The sequence below is a fragment of the Rana temporaria genome, chromosome 3, assembly GCF_905171775.1.
Source record: "Rana temporaria chromosome 3, aRanTem1.1, whole genome shotgun sequence".
Taxonomy (NCBI): domain Eukaryota; kingdom Metazoa; phylum Chordata; class Amphibia; order Anura; family Ranidae; genus Rana; species Rana temporaria.
This window is the reverse complement of record NC_053491.1, coordinates 49,655,497-49,673,756: the sequence shown is the minus strand read 5'-3', so window position 1 is coordinate 49,673,756 and position 18,260 is coordinate 49,655,497. Positions and strand designations below refer to the sequence as shown.

General features: G+C 46.5%; 1 protein-coding gene across 2 annotated transcripts in view; it reads right to left on the bottom strand.

Moving 5' to 3' along the window:
* IL16 (interleukin 16) overlaps positions 1-18,260 on the bottom strand; it is a 194,591-nt gene that overhangs the window by 16,792 nt on the left and 159,539 nt on the right. For both annotated transcript variants that reach the window (XM_040342549.1, XM_040342550.1), the window contains one exon: positions 6,784-7,843. In XM_040342549.1, the coding sequence (XP_040198483.1) occupies positions 6,784-7,843 (1,060 nt within the window). The remainder of the gene's footprint in view (positions 1-6,783; positions 7,844-18,260) is intronic.

Below are 18,260 nucleotides of genomic sequence, written 5' to 3'. Positions count from 1 at the left end.
AGTTATTTCCCATAAAGGAGGTGCAACCCAGCAGCATACATGCAAAGGTCTGCACCAGGGAACACAAGCCGGCGTATTTTACGTTGGACGTGTGTCTGGCTGGGCATAGGTTACGTTCACGCCGTACGCAGTGATCCGGCGTAGTTTAGGCAATTGTTCCAACGTGGTTGTGAGCAGGCGCAGGGGGATGCGTCCACGTCACGGCGCATGCGCAGTTCGTGATACGTATCTGTCTGGCGCTCGGCCCATTATTTGCATGGGGTCACGCCTCATTTGCATGGGTCACGCCCACTTCCACCTACGCCGGCGTACGCCTTCAAATCCCACGCCACGCTGGCGCAGCGTTGGGAGCACTGGCTTGCTGAATGCATTGCTTGCCTCTCTGCGCTGTGTTGGCGTAGCGTACATTGGTTACTCTACGGCGGCGTAATGTGCGCCCACACTCTGTGAATCTGGGCCATTATCTTTATCAGTGATTGTTAAAGTGATATTAAAGTCTTGTTTTTTTTTAAATAGCAAACAATATATACTTAGCTGCTATTGTTAAAGATTTTGCACAGAGCATCCCCGATCCTCCTCTTCTTGGGTCCCTTGCCGGTACTCTTGGCCCCTTACTCCTGCAGAATGTACCCACAGCAAGCAGCTTGCTATGGGGGCACTTGAGCTGAGCTGCTTCTTTGTTTTATTCAGACACGGAGCCTCGGCTCAGCCCCGCCCTCTCTCTCCCTCTCCTCTCTGGCTCACTGACTTTGATTGACTGCAGTGGGAGCCAATGGCACCTGCTGCTGTCTCAGCCAATGAGGAGGGAGAGTCCCCGGACAGCCGGGATCCTTGGGCAACATCGCTGGATAGAGATGGGGCTCAGGCAAGTATGGGGGGCTGAGGGGGACTGCTGCACACGGAAGTTTTTTTTTTATCTTAATGCATAGAATGCATTAAAATAAAAAAACTTCTGCTTTAGAACCACTTTAACTTGTGATCTGCTCGACTTTTTCTGTTTATCAGCCAGCCTTTTTTGTTGGAGTAATTTATGTGTGGCCCAAGACAATTCCTCTTTTTTCCAATGTGGCCCAGAAAGTTCAAAAGGTTGGACACCCCTGAAATAAGGCATGGCAAATTGTCATTCACTGAATATTTTGTGCTCAAGGCAACTAAGAGTTCTAATCTAAAATAAAAAATGGATTTAATTAAAAGTATATTTAAAAGCACAAAGGGTGAGGTTCTCTCACACATTTTTTTCAGGGTTCAGTCCCCCAAGGGACAAAGCACATGTAGTATTTTGTCCAATCTTCCTACATGCTTGGCAAGCCACTCATGGCTATTAGACAAGCAGGATGACTGCTTGATAACTGGTGCTTGTCTTGGCTCCAATCACTTGCCTAAAACAAGCAGTGGCAAGAAGAATGCAGATGAATGGGAGGCTCACACACCCCACCCCATCCTTCTGCATTCCTCTTGCCACCGCTTGTCACACTTGGCAAGTGCTCGAAACAGAGACAAACACTGGTTACCAAACATCTGTCTCCTTGCCAACCACAGTCATTGTCAGGTGGCCATGGGGATAGCAGGGCACCTAGGTAGCTAGGTTTACAAAGTATGTAGAAACATTTTTAATTAATCTTTTTTCCCAAGGGACATCAGTACGACTTTACATATTACACAGGTATTTTTTCACATGAAATAAAATTAAAATTTTGAAAAAACATTTTCTCATTAATCAATATTTTTACCTCCACTTCAAAGACTCAATTTCTGCTTTCCCGAGGAATCACCTCTTATGCCCTGTACACACGATCTTTTCATCTGATGAAAATGGTCCGATGGACCGTTTTCATCGGACGAACCGATCGTGTGTGGGCCCCATCGTTTTTTTTCCCATCAAAAAAAAATATAACCTGTTTTAAAATTATCTGATGGTTAAAAAACCGATAGAAAAAAACGATCGTCTGTGGGGAAATCCATCGGTCAAAAATCCACGCATGCTCAGAATCAAGTCGATCCATGATCGGAAGCTTTGAACTTCATTTTTCTCTGCACGTCGTGTTTTACATCACCGCGTTGGACACAATCAGATTTTTAACTGATGGTGTGTAGACAAGGCTGATGAAAGTCAGCTTCATCGGATATCTGATGAAAAAATCCATTGGTCCGTTTTCATCGGATGAACCGATCGTGTGTACGTGGCATTACAGTTATCCTCAGACATGTACTAGTAGCAGTTTAATAAGACCCTGTCAGATTGCTGAATGGATCAAAAGGCCAGTTAGTTGCAAGATAGTAGATAGTATACTCACATCGTTGCCAGCCTATGACTTCTACCTTTCTTCCATTCAAGTGCTGCAGTCACCTTCAGTCTTCGGAATTCAGCACTTTCGGGAGTAACAGATGACTCTGTACCCTGCAATGTGCTGATTCCTCCTTCTGGCCCATACGCTGGCACAGTACTTTGCAGTGGTGTAGGGTTTGGAGGAAGTTACTATGACACACTGTTGGGGACACGGGCTTAAGGCAACCCTGGGAGGATTGACTGTGAAAGACACTGCTAGACTCACTCACGCTAGCCACTTTTGCTATTCCCAATCATTTTGAATGTTAGATGCTATTGTAAAACAATTTAAATACCCATATTGCACACCCGTTTACAGTATAACTCTGAATTTATTGCAAGCCTGTAAAATGCAGTTAACAATGATACTGCATGTCCCCTACCAGTAAACAATTTTTAACCACCAGCCACTGAAAAACTATATTTTAAATATTACACCAAGAACACACTAGTTACCCATCAGGTACAGTTGGGCTCAAAAGTTTGCATATCCTGCCAGAAATTGTGACATTTTGGCATTAATATTGAAAATATGACTGATCATGCAAAAATGTTTTATTTTATTTATGGATAGCAATCACATGAATCCATTAATTATCACATAGTTTTTTTGGATACTTTTTAAATCATAACAGAAATCACCCAAATGGCCCTTATTAAAAAGTGTACATACCCTGGAATGTTTGGCCTTGGTACAGACACAGAAGGTGGCACATACAGGTTAAAATGGCAATTAAAGGTTAATTTACCACATGTGTGGCTTTTTAAATCACAATTAGTGTCTGTGTATAAATAGTCAATGAGTTTGTTAGCTCTCACATGGATGCACTAAGCAGGCTAGACAATGAGCAATGAGGAGGTAGAAAAGAACAGTCAAAAGACCTGTGTAACAAGGTAATGAAACTTTACAAAGATGGAAAATTATATAAAAAGATATCCAAAGCCTTAAATATGCCAGTCAGTACTGTTTAATCACTTATTAAGAAGTGGAAAATTCAGGGCTCTTTTGATACCGAGCCAAGGTCAGGTAGACCAAGAAAGATTGCAGCCACAACTGGCAGAAGAATTGCCCAGGATACAAAGAAAAACCCCACATGTAACCACAGGAGAAATACAGGCTTCTCTCCAAAAAGATGGTGTGGTTGTTTTTAAAGCGCGAGTTCACCCATTTATTTATTTTTTTATCTTCTCCCCTTAGATTCCTGCTCGTTTTGTCTAGGGGAATCGGCTAGTTGTTTTAAAATATGAGCCGTACTTACCGTTTTCGAGATGCATCTTCTCCGTCGCTTCCGGGTATGGGTCTTCGGGAGCGGGCGTTCCTTCTTGATTGACAGTCTTCCGAGAGGCTTCCGACGGTCGCATCCATCGCGTCACTATTAGCCGAAAGAAGCCGAACGTCGGTGCGGCTCTATACTGCGCCTGCGCACCGACGTTCGGCTTCTTTCGGAAAATCGTGACGCGATGGATGCGACCGTCGGAAGCCTCTCGGAAGACTGTCAATCAACATAGGAACACCCAGTCCCGCAGCCCATACCCGGAAGCGACGGAGAAGATGCATCTCGTAAACGGTAAGTACGGATCATATTTTAAAACAACTAGCCGATTCCCCTAGACAAAACGAGCATTAATCTAAGGGGAAAAAGTCATATACACGGGTGAACCTCCGCTTTAAAGCGGTTCTCCACCCTAAAGTGGAGTCCCTCTGATCAGAACCCTCCGGTGTCACATTTGACACCTTTCAGGGGGGAGGGGGGTGCAGATACCTGTCTAAAGACAGGTATTTGCACCCACTTCCGGCCCGGCATTCACGGGCAAAAGACGGGCATTCCGTCACATCCCATCACCCCTCCCCCGTTGTGTGCTGGGAACACTCGGCTCCCAGCACGCAGCGGGAGCCAATCGGCGGGCGCGGCGTGACTCGCGCATGCGCCGTAGGGAACCGGGCAGTGAAGCCGCAGCGCTTCACTTCCTGGTTCCCTGAGCGTGGATGGCGGGGGGAGCAGCAGAGAGACGAGCGATCGCTCGTCCTCTGCTGCGATCGGCGCTGGACTCCAGGACAGGTAAGTGTCCTAATATTAAAAGTCAGCAGCTGCAGTATTTGTAGCTGCTGGCTTTTAATATTTTTTTCCCATGGCACATCCGCTTTAAGGAGCACAATTCAACGATACTTGAACAAAAAAAGAGCTGCATGGTTGAGCTGCCAGAAGAAAGCCTTTACTGCGCCAATGCCAGAAAAAAAACAATGAGGCATGTCAAGGTGTTGTTGGGTATATTGTAACCAAGCTTTTTTGTGAAACTTGTACAGTAAAGGCTTCTTTCTGGCAACTTGACCATGCAGCTCTTTTTTGTTCAAGTACCATCATATTGTGCTCCTTAAAAACAACCACACCATCTTTTTCCAAAGCAGCCTGTATTTCTCCTGAGGTTACCTGTGGGGTTTTCTTTGTATCCCAGAACAGTTCCTGTGGAAGAAGGCTGAAATCTTTCTTGATCTACCTGCCCTTGGCTTGGCATCAAGAGATCCCCACATTTTCCACTTCTTCTGATCCTTCTTTCTTGTCCATCTCATTCCCAGCTTTGTGTTAATTGGAGTAAACTCCCCCTGTTCCCAACTTATACTTCCTGTGTAGCCCCTGGTCATCCATATCTGTTTTTATCTTCTTATTAATATCTCAAAAATGTAACTTTATGTACTTTACATTACTTTACATCTTTGCAGAACCTCCATGTGTAATACAATAAAACCTTGGTTTGCAAGCATAATTCGTTCCAGAAACATGCTTGTACTCCAAAGCACTTTTTTTTACAGGGTATAAAAGAGAAGAGAGTCACATCTAAGTTGCTAAATGTTGTACCTTCAGTAAATGTAACCATATTGCTACACTTCAAGGCTCCTCTCTTCTTTTTTATACCCAGTTGAGACACGACGCTACTCTTATATCAAGACATCGCTTGTATATCAAGGCAAAATGTATTAAAACATTTTGCTTGTCTTGCAAAACGCTCTCAAACCAAGTTACTCTCAAACCAAGGTTTTACTGTATGTACAATAGCTATACAAGCACATACCGAAAGCATTTGCTACATAAAAGAATTGTTTTGTTGATTGATGTTCTTTTACTAAAGGGAAACCTTATCAATGTTCTTTTACTAAAGGGAAACTTTTCTCAGCTGAAGTACCTTCTGTATTGTATTACATAATACACGATCTTTTGTAAAAAAAATAGCAAATCCTGTATTTATTAGACATGTGCAATTTTTTTTGTTACGAATACGTTTTCCGTCAATTTTCGTTATTTTAGTTGATTCGTTAACATACGAATGAACGAACGGTTTAGTGCAATTAATAACGAATAACGATATTTTCAAAATAACGAATATGGAAAACAACGAAGATACGAAAGAAGAAAGAAACGAAAACATAGAAACAACGAAAATACCGAACCCAAAAAAGAAAAATTATTACGAAAAACAAAATGAACGAAAATGCAAACTTACTAATATTCGAAGACCGAAAAGAAAACAACCGAAATGCCGAACAAAGAATAAAAAACGAAAATCAAAACTAACGAAAAATAAATTACGAATCTTCGGAAAACGGAAATGAAAACAACGAAAATACGAAATAATGTAAATTAGCTTTCGTTAGTACTGAAATATTTCTGGACATTGACCAATAGCCACTGGGCGCTGTCCCTTTCCTCTGAAGAGGTTTGTTCCTTCCCCCAATGAGCTTCTTTCTCATTACCTCCTGGCTCCTTGTGTCTTTTTCTGTGTTAGACTGCAGTGCATCTAATTTCTAGATTTGTATTTGTAATATCTGACATATTTTAGTTTTCTTCTTCATTCTAGACAAGGTGTGTGTGCTAACTAAGACAGTCAAGTCAATCACAGTAAAGTACGAATTACAAAATTACGACGAGTAGTGTGTCGAATAAACGTAAAATGTATTCTAACAGAATTACGAATGCAATAAAATCTACAAAAGTACTTTTTTACAATCAAAGGAAATTAGACACGAAAATACGAATGATCATAAAGCAACGAAGATATATTTCTTACGAAAATACGAACGCGGCATGATGGAAAATATAATGTAAATACGAATAGCAAAACAACGAAAATTAAACCAACGTAAAAACGAAGGAACGAATAAAATCATTTTAAAAATACGAACGCGGCAGCATACAAAATATAACGAAAATACGAATCTCGATTCAACGAAAAATAAACTAACAGGAAAAAACGGAAACGGAAAAAAAAGTGTTACGAAAATACTAAAGAGTACGAATACGATAACTAACGTCTTACGAAATTACGACTCGTTACGAATCACGATAAACGAACAGAAACGAAACAGAAATAAACGAAATTTTTTGCTGTGCACATGTCTAGTATTTATGACACTTCTGTATGCTCTTTCTCCATATTTTAAATTAATTTAAATATTGTCTTACTTTACAGAGAATCCAGTGTCCAGCAGGTGGTTTTCAGTGAAGGAGCTGCAGGGGCTTTCCTCTGTCGCAGTGGTCTCAGTCTGCCATAAGTCTTTGCTTTGCGGAAGTGGAGACTGAGGGAAAGCCAACAAGGATTTCATCAGAGCAGAGGACACTTGGTTGCTAATAGAGTATATTTTGCTGCAGTTTTCACTTTTCTTTGTAGTATCAGCTGATATATTGGAGGAAAGTGGGTAGCTCCTTGATCTTTGGCTTGGAGTCTTGTATGTTAGGGGCTCAGTGAACTCTGTATATGAAGAGTAGAGCTGTGGCTCATTACTGGTACTGCTGCTTCTTCTAGCATTTAATACATTGATCTTTGGTGGAGAGCAGGAAACTCTGACTTCTGTATTGTCCACAGGTTCTGGAGATACCATTTGAGGTTCGAGAACTTTTTCAACTTTACTTTCAACTGAGTTCACTGAGACCTTGTTGAAAGACACAGTAACACATTCTACTTCAATTTCCTTATAAACCGTTTTTTCATGTTGCACTGGAGACTGAGAGCAAGGTCTATTGTTCACTTTTGTTACCGGTTGTTGGCTACTAAAAGTTTCAAATGAACTTATTCTTTGCTTGATTGATGATGTTCGGGTTGAAACCTGTGGTCTAGAAATGTAACTGGGTTCTTTGTGTTTATCAGAACCACTATTGTCCCAGGAGCGATTTACATTCTTGGTTCCTTTTAAACTCTGACGAAACCAGGTTGGCTTGGGTGCCACAGGAGGACCTTTTTTCAGGATCGTTATATCTTCACTTTCACCTGTCTGAGAACTGGAATCACCACCATAAGTTTGCTGGTGCCTTTGTTCTGTTTGTGTAGAGGAGGAGCTATCCTCCCCTGTGCTTATATTTCCATCCATGTCCATAAGGTTATGGTCTTCAGTTATGATGGGGCTGAACAAGTTTTTAATACAATCAGAAATTCTAACCCACGGGTCTTCAGGAGTTGTATCAAAGCTGTAGTCAACGCGTGCCTGTCTTCTTAACAATGGTTTGTGATGAGACGCAACAGAACTTCCTATGGAACATGAAAAACAATTGTTTCAGAACTACATTTTTTGTTACAGACTCTTGAGGGCCAATATAGTACATCAATGTATTAAAGTAAACTTGGTCTGGCCTAACAAAAGTGTAACACAAAAGTGAAGACATCAAGTATCTAGGCTAGTCAAATTGATCCTCGTATTTCCCCTTGGAATTCTTGGTTCAGACTGTGTGCCATGTTCTGCCAATACAGTTCATATCTGACATTCAACTGCTTAGTTCCTGAACTGTCAATTTATCCTCTAGGATTTGAGAACTGAATGTCAAGTAGTGGAGTTTACTGGCATACACACGGCAAGACTTAATCTTGACTTTGAGAGACCCTGGGGTAGATTCAGAAAGCAATTACGCCTGCGTATTCATAGATACGCAGCGTAATTGCTAAGTAGCGCCGGCGTATCTACTTTCTGTATTCAGAAAGCTAGATACGCCGACTGTAGCCTAAGATACGACTGGCATAAGTCTCTTATGCCGTCGTATCTTAGGGTGCATTCTGACGCTGGCCGCTAGGTGGCGCACCCGTAGTTGTCAGCGTAGAGTATGCAAATTGCATACTTACGCCGATTCACAAACGTATGCGCGGCCGTCGTTTTCGCCGTAAGGCTGCTCCTGCTATTAGGAGGCGCAGCCAATGGCAGCCAATGGTAAGTATGGACGTCGTTCCCGCTTCGCGATTTTCAAATTTTGCGTCGTTTGCGTAACTTGTTCGTGAATGGCGCTGGACGCCATTTACGTTCACGTCGAAGCCAATGACGTCCTTGCGACGTCATTTACCGCAATGCACGTCGGTAAATTTTCCCGACGGAGCATGCGCAGTATGTTCGGCGTGGGAACGCGTCTAATTTAAATGATCCACGCCGCCTACGGATCATTTAAATTATGCGTGCTTACGCCGGCCCCTTTTACGAAACGCCGCCGCAAATTACGGAGCAAATGCTTTGTTAATGCAGCGTAGCTCCAGTAATTTACGGAGGCGTATCATAAAAACGATACGCTGCGCCGCCGTATCAGTGCGCACCCCTACCTGAATCTGGGCCCCTGTGTACAGCCTGGACCTAGGGTCAAAGGGGCTACACTAGGACACTGTGATTAAAGTGATTCTAAAGGCAGAAGGTTTTTTACTTTAATGCATATGCATTAGGGTATAAAACCTGATGCCTGCAGCTCTCCCTGCCCCCGTTACCACATGCCCCCCCTAAAATACTTACCTGAGCCTGCCTGATCTCTATCCAGCAATGTGCTTGACAGCAGCAGCTCTTTCTGCTCTTTTACCTCATTGGACAGAAAGGTAGCAGTTTGAGCAATTGGCTCCTGCTGCTGTCAATCACAGTCAGTGAACGGGGGCGGGGATGTGCTGTGCTCTATATATCAATGAACACACAGAGTCAGCCTGGGAGCAAGCCAAGCACACACATAGGCTTTCTATGGGGGCACACGGCAGGGGGGAGGGGCCAGGAGAGCCAGCGGAGAACCCCAGAAGAGGAAGATCTGGATTGCTCGTGGTTACATAAGTACTTGGTGCTAATACTTAGGTATTTTTTGTATTTTATGTCCAGCATACTTTAAAGGAAGTTTTTTTTTCCATACAGGTATTTATATAGTTCCCACAATTTATGTAATGCTTTGCATATATTGTACATTCACATCATTCCCTGCTCTCCAGCAGCTTACAATCTAAGATCCCTGTCTCACATGCATACATAGACTTATTGGGGCTAATTTATTTTGGAATCTTCAATTTGGCCATATTTGCCGATCTCAAGGATCGGGTAGGCGCATACTTGATTAATTTTTCCTTCAGGTACTCTGGGCCACATTCATGCAATGCCTTATGGACAAGACATCCAGTTTTGAACAGAACCCGTTTTTTCATGGGCAGCCAATGTAGGGCTCTAAGAGATGGAGTGATGTGGTCACGACAACCAACACCCGTCAGTAATCTCGCTGTGGCATTCTGAATCAACTGGAGCTTGTAGATGGTACAAGCAGGCAAACCCAGGTACAGAGCATTGCAGTAGTCCAATCAACTGCTGATAATGGCATTGACCTTAGCGATCTTATCAGAGTCTGCGATATAGCGAAAAGTCGACCTCAGAAGTGGCATGAGCACACCACCCAATTTACCTGAGGGCACAAGTTCAACCTAGAGTCAAAGATGACAGCCAAGTCCCTGACCTGAGTGGCCGGAATCTGAAAAGGTTTAAAAGATTCCGGCCAGGATGGAAACAAGTTGGAATACACCTGGTTACTGAAGATGATAGATTTAGTTTTGGTGCCATTTAGTTTCAGATAATTGCACTAAAGACTCAGTGATTCTGTGAAGATATGATGCTGTGTTGGAGATATACAGTATATGAGACATGTTGCAGTAAAGTGTTGAAATGGCGTCTGTGTGTGGACATTCCTTTATTTGACAATGGACCTCTGGCTATCTGGATGTCCTGAGTGGGCCTATGACTGGGAGAAACGTGTCCAAGATGTTGGAGCCAAAGACAGGTATTTGGTGGTTCTTTTCAAGACGACACGGAGTGGGACCTTGGGATGGAAGGGCACCTATTGCTGACCAGTCCAGGGCCTCTACATACTCACTGTCACAAAACTAGCATCACTTTACAGCTGTTGTGCCAGTCTACCGCCCGCAACCTAACCTATAATTGGTGAAAAGATGGTGCCATCATGATGGAACTGTACCTTAGTCCCTAAAGCCATAACTCAAAGAACTAATGAGTGCACAAACTATAGTCCCTTGTGAACTGCTCATTGGTCTGCCTTCATGTATGTGGTTGGAAGAGGTGACAAGTGACATTATCACCCTAAAAATTAGGAAATTACCTACAGAGATTGTGGACAGATTAACCTTTATCAAAATGATTCAATGCTGGCTAAGTTTACATTTTCAGACTATGGGGCAAATCCACAAAAGAGATACTCCGGCGTAAGCCGTCGTATCTCTGGTTCTAACTTTGGAACTGATCCTCAGAAGCAGTTTTCCTAAGTTAGGCAGAAGATCCGACATCTGTAAGGGACTTACACTGCCGGATCTTAGGATGCAGTACCGCATCCGCCGCTGGGGGCATTTCGAGTCGAAATGCCTCTGTTAGTATGCAAATTAGCACTTAGGGCGATCCTCAAAGCTTTTGTGCCTAGTTTTTTCGCCGTAAGTGTTAGTTTGCCTGGTGTAAAACTAGGGCTGCTTTTACAAAGTGTAAAGTTAGTCACACCTTGTAAAGGCCCATTCAAGCGACGGCATTTGGTATGCATTCCCGAGGGAGAACTCCACGGTAATTTGTAAATTCCAAACCGGCATGGGTTCCCCCCCAGGAGCATACCAGGCCCTTAGGTCTGTTATGGGTTGTAAGGAGACCCCCCTCCGCCGAAAAATTTACGTAGGGGGTCCCCCTACAATCCATACCAGACCCGTATCCAAAGCACGCTACCCGGCCAGCCAGGAAGGGAGTGGGGACGAGCGAGCGCCCCCCCCCTCCTGAGCCGTGCCAGGCCGCATGCCCTCAACATGGGGGGGTTGGGTGCTCTGGGGCAGGGGGGCGCACTGCGGGCCCCCCCACCCCAGAGCACCCTGTCCCCATGTCGATGAGGACAGGACCTCTTCCCGACAACCCTTGCCATTGGTTGTCGGGGTCTGCGGGCGGAGGCTTATCGGAATCTGGGAGTCCCCTTTAATAAGGGGGCCCCCAGATACCGGCCCCCCACCCTAAGTGAATGGATATGGGGTACATCGTACCCCTATCCATTCACCTGTAGGCAAAAAGTAAAAGTTAATAAACACACAACACAAGGCTTTTTAAAATATTTTATTATTCTGCTCCGGACGCCCCCCCTGTCTTCGTTATTAGCTCAATTACCAGGGGGGGCTTCTTCTTCCACTCTCCGGGGGTCTTCTCCGCTCTCCGGGGGGGGTTTCTGCTTCTGCTCTCCGGGGGGGGGCTTCTCCGGACTCCGGGGGGCTTCTTCCATCTTCTCCCCTCTTCCGCTCTTGACTCGGCGAACCCCGGTTCTTCTGCAGCTCTCCGGTGCCTTCTTCTTCAGCGCTGGCTGCCTGCTATGTTTGTGTGTTAGCTCGATTTCTAACAGGCAGCCGGCGCGGTCTTCTGTGACGTCAGGGTCTTCTGTTCTTCTCCCCTCTTCCGATGTTGCCTCGTCGCCTGTTGTCGCTGTAATGATGGAAGCGCGCCTTGCATCCCATTTATATAGGCATCACCGTCCCATCATGCTCCGGCAGGTACCCACGTGGTGGGTGCCTACCCACGTGCACCCACCACGTGGGTACCTACCGGAGCATGATGGGACGGTGATGCCTATATAAATGTGATGCAAGGCGCGCTTCCATCATTACAGCGACAACAGGCGACGAGGCAACATCGGAAGAGGGGAGAAGAACAGAAGACCCTGACGTCACAGAAGACCGCGCCGGCTGCCTGTTAGAAATCGAGCTAACACACAAACATAGCAGGCAGCCAGCGCTGAAGAAGAAGGCACCGGAGAGCTGCAGAAGAACCGGGGTTCGCCGAGTCAAGAGCGGAAGAGGGGAGAAGATGGAAGAAGCCCCCCGGAGTCCGGAGAAGCCCCCCCCGGAGAGCGGAAGCAGAAACCCCCCCCGGAGAGCGGAGAAGACCCCCGGAGAGTGGAAGAAGAAGCCCCCCCTGGTAATTGAGCTAATAACGAAGACAGGGGGGGCGTCCGGAGCAGAATAATAAAATATTTTAAAAAGCCTTGTGTTGTGTGTTTATTAACTTTTACTTTTTGCCTACAGGTGAATGGATAGGGGTACGATGTACCCCATATCCATTCACTTAGGGTGGGGGGCCGGTATCTGGGGGCCCCCTTATTAAAGGGGACTCCCAGATTCCGATAAGCCTCCGCCCGCAGACCCCGACAACCAATGGCAAGGGTTGTCGGGAAGAGGTCCTGTCCTCATCGACATGGGGACAGGGTGCTCTGGGGTGGGGGGGCCCGCAGTGCGCCCCCCTGCCCCAGAGCACCCAACCCCCCCATGTTGAGGGCATGCGGCCTGGCACGGCTCAGGAGGGGGGGGGGGGCGCTCGCTCGTCCCCACTCCCTTCCTGGCTGGCCGGGTAGCGTGCTTTGGATACGGGTCTGGTATGGATTGTAGGGGGACCCCCTACGTCAATTTTGCGGCGGAGGGGGGGTCTCCTTACAACCCATAACAGACCTAAGGGCCTGGTATGCTCCTGGGGGGGGGAACCCATGCCGTTTTTTTCATTGAAAATTGGCATGGAGTTCTCCCTCAGGAATGCATGCCGAGCGACGCTGTCATTTTTTTTATAATTATTTGTTTTCCCGGCGCGTCTTTTTTTCACCCGTCGCAACTTTAGTGTCCCGTCGCAATCCACAAAGCCGCCCGGCGTCAATTACGTTCGCACGATGCACGTCGGGAAAATGACGTCACACGCATGCGCAGTACGGCCGGCGCGGGAGCGCGCCTCATTTAAATTGTAAACGCCCCCCGGAGAGGAGGAACGCCTTACGACGGCGGCACTTAACTTACACGGCTTGAAATTTTTACGTAAGTGCTTTGAGGATCAGGCACTTAGGTAAAAACTTTAAGTCAGTGTAACTTAACTGCTGAAAGTTAAGTTACGCCGCCTGGCTGAGGATTTGGCCCTATGTTCTTAATAAATTGGAGTGTTTTTTCCAGATATTTTCTCTGATCGAATACAAGACCACATCTTTTGAAGCTCCAGACCAATGGCATAAAGCTCATATTTAGAGACCGAGAGTCAAATTATTATTCTCATATTATGGGTTTCAGTTTGAGAAAGGTCAAGCACCACCAAGCAGATGTAGAGGATATTCATTTCCCTTTTTCTGTGTAAAGACAATAGCATGAAATCTGAGACTATACTAGTAGTGCAAATTCCTCCCAAAGACCGAAAACTGTCATCCACATAATGATATAGCGACAAAGGGGGGTGATAGTTATATGGGGTTCAGCCAAAAACACTTTGGGCCAGATCCACAAAAACCTGACGTAACTTAAAAAATCCCATTTAAGTTACACTGCCTTAAAGTTTCTACCTAAGTGCCTGATCCACAAAGCACTTATCTAGAAATTTCAGGCTGTGTAACTAAAATTCCGCCGGCGCAAGGCGTTCCTATTCAAATGGGGCGAGTCCCATTTAAATGAGGCGCGCTCCCGCGCCGGCCGTACTGCGCATGCGCGAAGTTACGTTACGCCGAGTTTTGAGGATCGCGACGGCTTAAAAAAGTTGCGTCGGGAAAAAAAAAAAATGACAGCGGCATGATGCATTCCTGAGGGAGAACTCCATGCCAATTTTCAAAGAAAAAACCGGCATGGGTTCCCCCCCCAGGAGCATACCAGGCCCTTAGGTCTGGCATGGGTTGTAAGGAGACCCCCCACGCCGAAAAATTGACGTAGGGGGTCCCCCTACAATCCATACCAGACCCGTATCCAAAGCACGCTACCCGGCCGGCCAGGAAAGGAGTGGGGACGAGCGAGCGCCCCCCCCCCCCTCCTGAGCCGTGCCAGGCCGCGTGCCCTCAACATGGGGGGTTTGGGTGCTCTGGGGCAGGGGGGCGCACTGCGGGCCCCCCCACCCCAGAGCACCCTGTCCCCATGTTGATGAGGACAGGACCTCTTCCCGACAACCCTTGCCATTGGTTGTCGGGGTCTGCGGGCGGAGGCTTATCGGAATCTGGGAGTCCCCTTTAATAAGGGGGCCCCCAGATACCGGCCCCCCACCCTAAGTGAATGGATATGGGGTACATCGTACCCCTATCCATTCACCTGTAGGCAAAAAGTAAAAGTTAATAAACACACAACACAAGGCTTTTTAAAATATTTTATTATTCTGCTCCGGATGCCCCCCCTGTCTTCGTTATTAGCTCAATTACCAGGGGGGGCTTCTTCTTCCGCTCTCCGGGGGTCTTCCACTCTCCGGGGGTCTTCCGCTCTCCGGGGGGGCTTCTCCGGACTCCGGGGGGCTTCTTCCATCTTCTCCCCTCTTCCGCTCTTGACTCGGCGAACCCCGGTTCTTCTGCAGCTCTCCGGTGCCTTCTTCTTCAGCGCTGGCTGCCTGCTATGTTTGTGTGTTAGCTCGATTTCAAACAGGCAGCCAGCGCGGTCTTCTGTGGCGTCAGGGTCTTCTGTTCCTTTCTTCCGATGTTGCCTCGTCGCCTGTTGTCGCTGTAATGATGGAAGCGCGCCTTGCATCCCATTTATATAGGCATCACCGTCCCATCATGCTCCGGCAGGTACCCACGTGGTGGGTGCACGTGGGTAGGCACCCACCACGTGGGTACCTACCGGAGCATGATGGGACGGTGATGCCTATATAAATGGGATGCAAGGCGCGCTTCCATCCTTACAGCGACAACAGGCGACGAGGCAACATCGGAAGAAAGGAACAGAAGACCCAGACGCCACAGAAGACCGCGCTGGCTGCCTGTTTGAAATCGAGCTAACACACAAACATAGCAGGCAGCCAGCGCTGAAGAAGAAGGCACCGGAGAGCTGCAGAAGAACCGGGGTTCGCCGAGTCAACAGCGGAAGAGGGGAGAAGATGGAAGAAGCCCCCCTGCTAATAGAGCTAATAAAGAAGACAGGGGGGGCATCCGGAGCAGAATAATAAAATATTTTAAAAAGCCTTGTGTTGTGTGTTTATTAACTTTTACTTTTTGCCTCCAGGTGAATGGATAGGGGTACGATGTACCCCATATCCATTCACTTAGGGTGGGGGGCTGGTATCTGGGGGCCCCCTTATTTGAGGGGACTCCCAGATTCCGATAAGCCTCCGCCCGCAGACCCCGACAACCAATGGCAAGGGTTGTCGGGAAGAGGTCCTGTCCTCATCAACATGGGGACAGGGTGCTCTGGGGTGGGGGGGCCCGCAGTGCGCCCCCCTGCCCCAGAGCACCCAACCCCCCCATGTTGAGGGCACGCGGCCTGGCATGGCTCAGGAGGGGGGGGCGCTCGCTCGTCCCCCACTCCTTTCCTGGCCGGCCGGGTAGCGTGCTTTGGATACGGGTCTGGTATGGATTGTAGGGGGACCCCCTACGTCAATTTTTCGGCGTGGGGGGGTCTCCTTACAACCCATGCCAGACCTAAGGGCCTGGTATGCTCCTGGGGGGGAACCCATGCCGGTTTTGTTTTTTACAAATTGCCGTGGAGTTCTCCCTCGGGAAAGCATACCAAATGCCGTCGCTGGAATGGGCTTTTACAAGGTGTGACTAGTTTACACTTTGTAGAACCAGCCCTAATTTTACACTTGCAAAATAACACTTACGGCGCAAAAAGGAAGCTGGAAAGCTTTGTGGATCGCCTTAAGTGCTAATTTGCATACTAGAAACGGCATTTCGACTCGAAATGCCCCCAGCGGCAGATGCGGTACTGCATCCTAAGATTCGGCAGTGTAATTCAATTACACATGCCGGATCTTCTGCCTAACTTTGGAAAAAGCCTTTTGAGGATCGTTTCCAAAGTTACACACAGACTGAACAGCACTTAAGTCGGAGTATCTCTTTTGTGGATCTGGCCCACTGTATCCCCTGAAAGCACTAAACAAACCAAACAGTGAGTGTTCCTGAATCCTGTGAAACCTGACGGGTATTGAAAGTCAAATCAGTCTTACTCATAGATAAAATGCTTTGAGCTGTGAGTCAGGCCTCGTACACACGGCCGAGTTTCTCGGCAAAAACCAGCAAGAAGCTTGCTGTTTTTTTTTTTTTTGCAGAGGAAACCGGTCGTGTGTACACTTTTCAACGAGGAAACCGCCGAGGATCTCGTCGGGCCAAAAAGAAAGCATGTCTTCTTTTTGCTCGACGGCAATGGGAAAATTTGGCTCGCCGAGATCCTCGGCGGCTTCACAAGGAACTCGACGAGCAAAACGATGTGTTTTGCCCGTCGAGTTTCTCGGCCGTGTGTACGAGGCCTCACAGTTTGACATCTGATATACATCTTACATCTTGGGGACTCCAGCAGCAATATCTTCTTACTATGACATTTAGTTCATATGGCACAAAAATTGGAGCGTTGTAATTGTAATTTATTTTATATTAGAGTTGAAAATATGTTTATTGGAAATTTCGACATATCAAACAGAAAAAGGACAATAAACATTAGAAGGCACAGTCCGCATACAGTCACAATAATGATTGGGGGGAAGAGTCAGCCAAGTGGCTATCGCCCACAGCTAGACTCTCACCAATAAGCATAACAATAGATATGGCAACAACTGTATATAAAATGAACCAATAATAAAGGAAAGTATGTGTGACCGCTAAGGTCTCTTCTTTTTAGCGGAGCTGCGACTGTAAACTACGGTATTGATACAAAAAAAAAAAGGGGGGAGAGAAAAAGAAACATGGAGGAGAAGAGGAACAAGAATACAGAGAAATTTGAAATGAGAAGGGAAAAAGGAGGGAGAAGGGGGAGAGAGAAGGGAGGCAAAAGCGAGACAGGTAAGAGGGGATTTGAAGGGGGGAGTGTGGGCTGCCGACAGGACAATCTAGAGCAGTGGCGGCCCGCCCATAGGGGGCGCCCGGGCGCCGCCCCCCTCCTGTAGGCACAAAAAAAAAAATATATATATATATATATTTTTTTTTATTAATAAAGGATTTTTTTCTACGGTGTCTGTGTTTTTTTTTAAACTATTTACACTTCCTTCGTGAAATGGTAGAGGTAAAGTGTACCCCATTACCAATTCATACATAGGGTGGGCCAGGATCTGGGGGTCCCCTTTGTTAAAGGGGTCTTCCAGATTCTGATAAGCCCCCCGCCCACAGACCCCCACAACCACCGAGCAAGGGTTGTGGGGATCCTCCCCATGTTGAGGGCATGTGGCCTGGTGCGGTTCAGGAGAGGGGGGGGCCGCACTCTGTCCCCCCTCTTTTCTGCGGCCGGCCAGGTTAACATGCTCGGATAAGGGTCTGGTGTAGATTTTTAGGGGGACTCCACGCCATTTTTTTTTATTTGGGGTGGAGTTCCCCTTAAAATCCACACCAGACCTGAAGGGCCTGGTATGGATATTTGCGGGGAACCCTACATCATTTTTTTTTTTTACGGCGGGGTTCCCCTTAATATCCATTCCAGACCTGAAGGGCCTGGTAATTTAATTTGGGGGAACCCCCACACATTTTTTTTTTCTTTATGAATGAATCAGCTCTGTAATTGCCAGAGCCGACAATTCATTAGAGCCGCAAAGCCGGTTTTAAATGCCTTTTTTTCTTTCAGAAATGACACTTTGTGCAGGGACAGTTCTATGTACGGGAAACATGCGCTTTTTCACATGCTGACTTTACACCCCCCCTAGGTACGAAATTTAAAGTAATATTTCACTTTTATTGTTTCACTTTTAGCATTATTAAATTCACTGCTCCTGAAAAAACTTCCG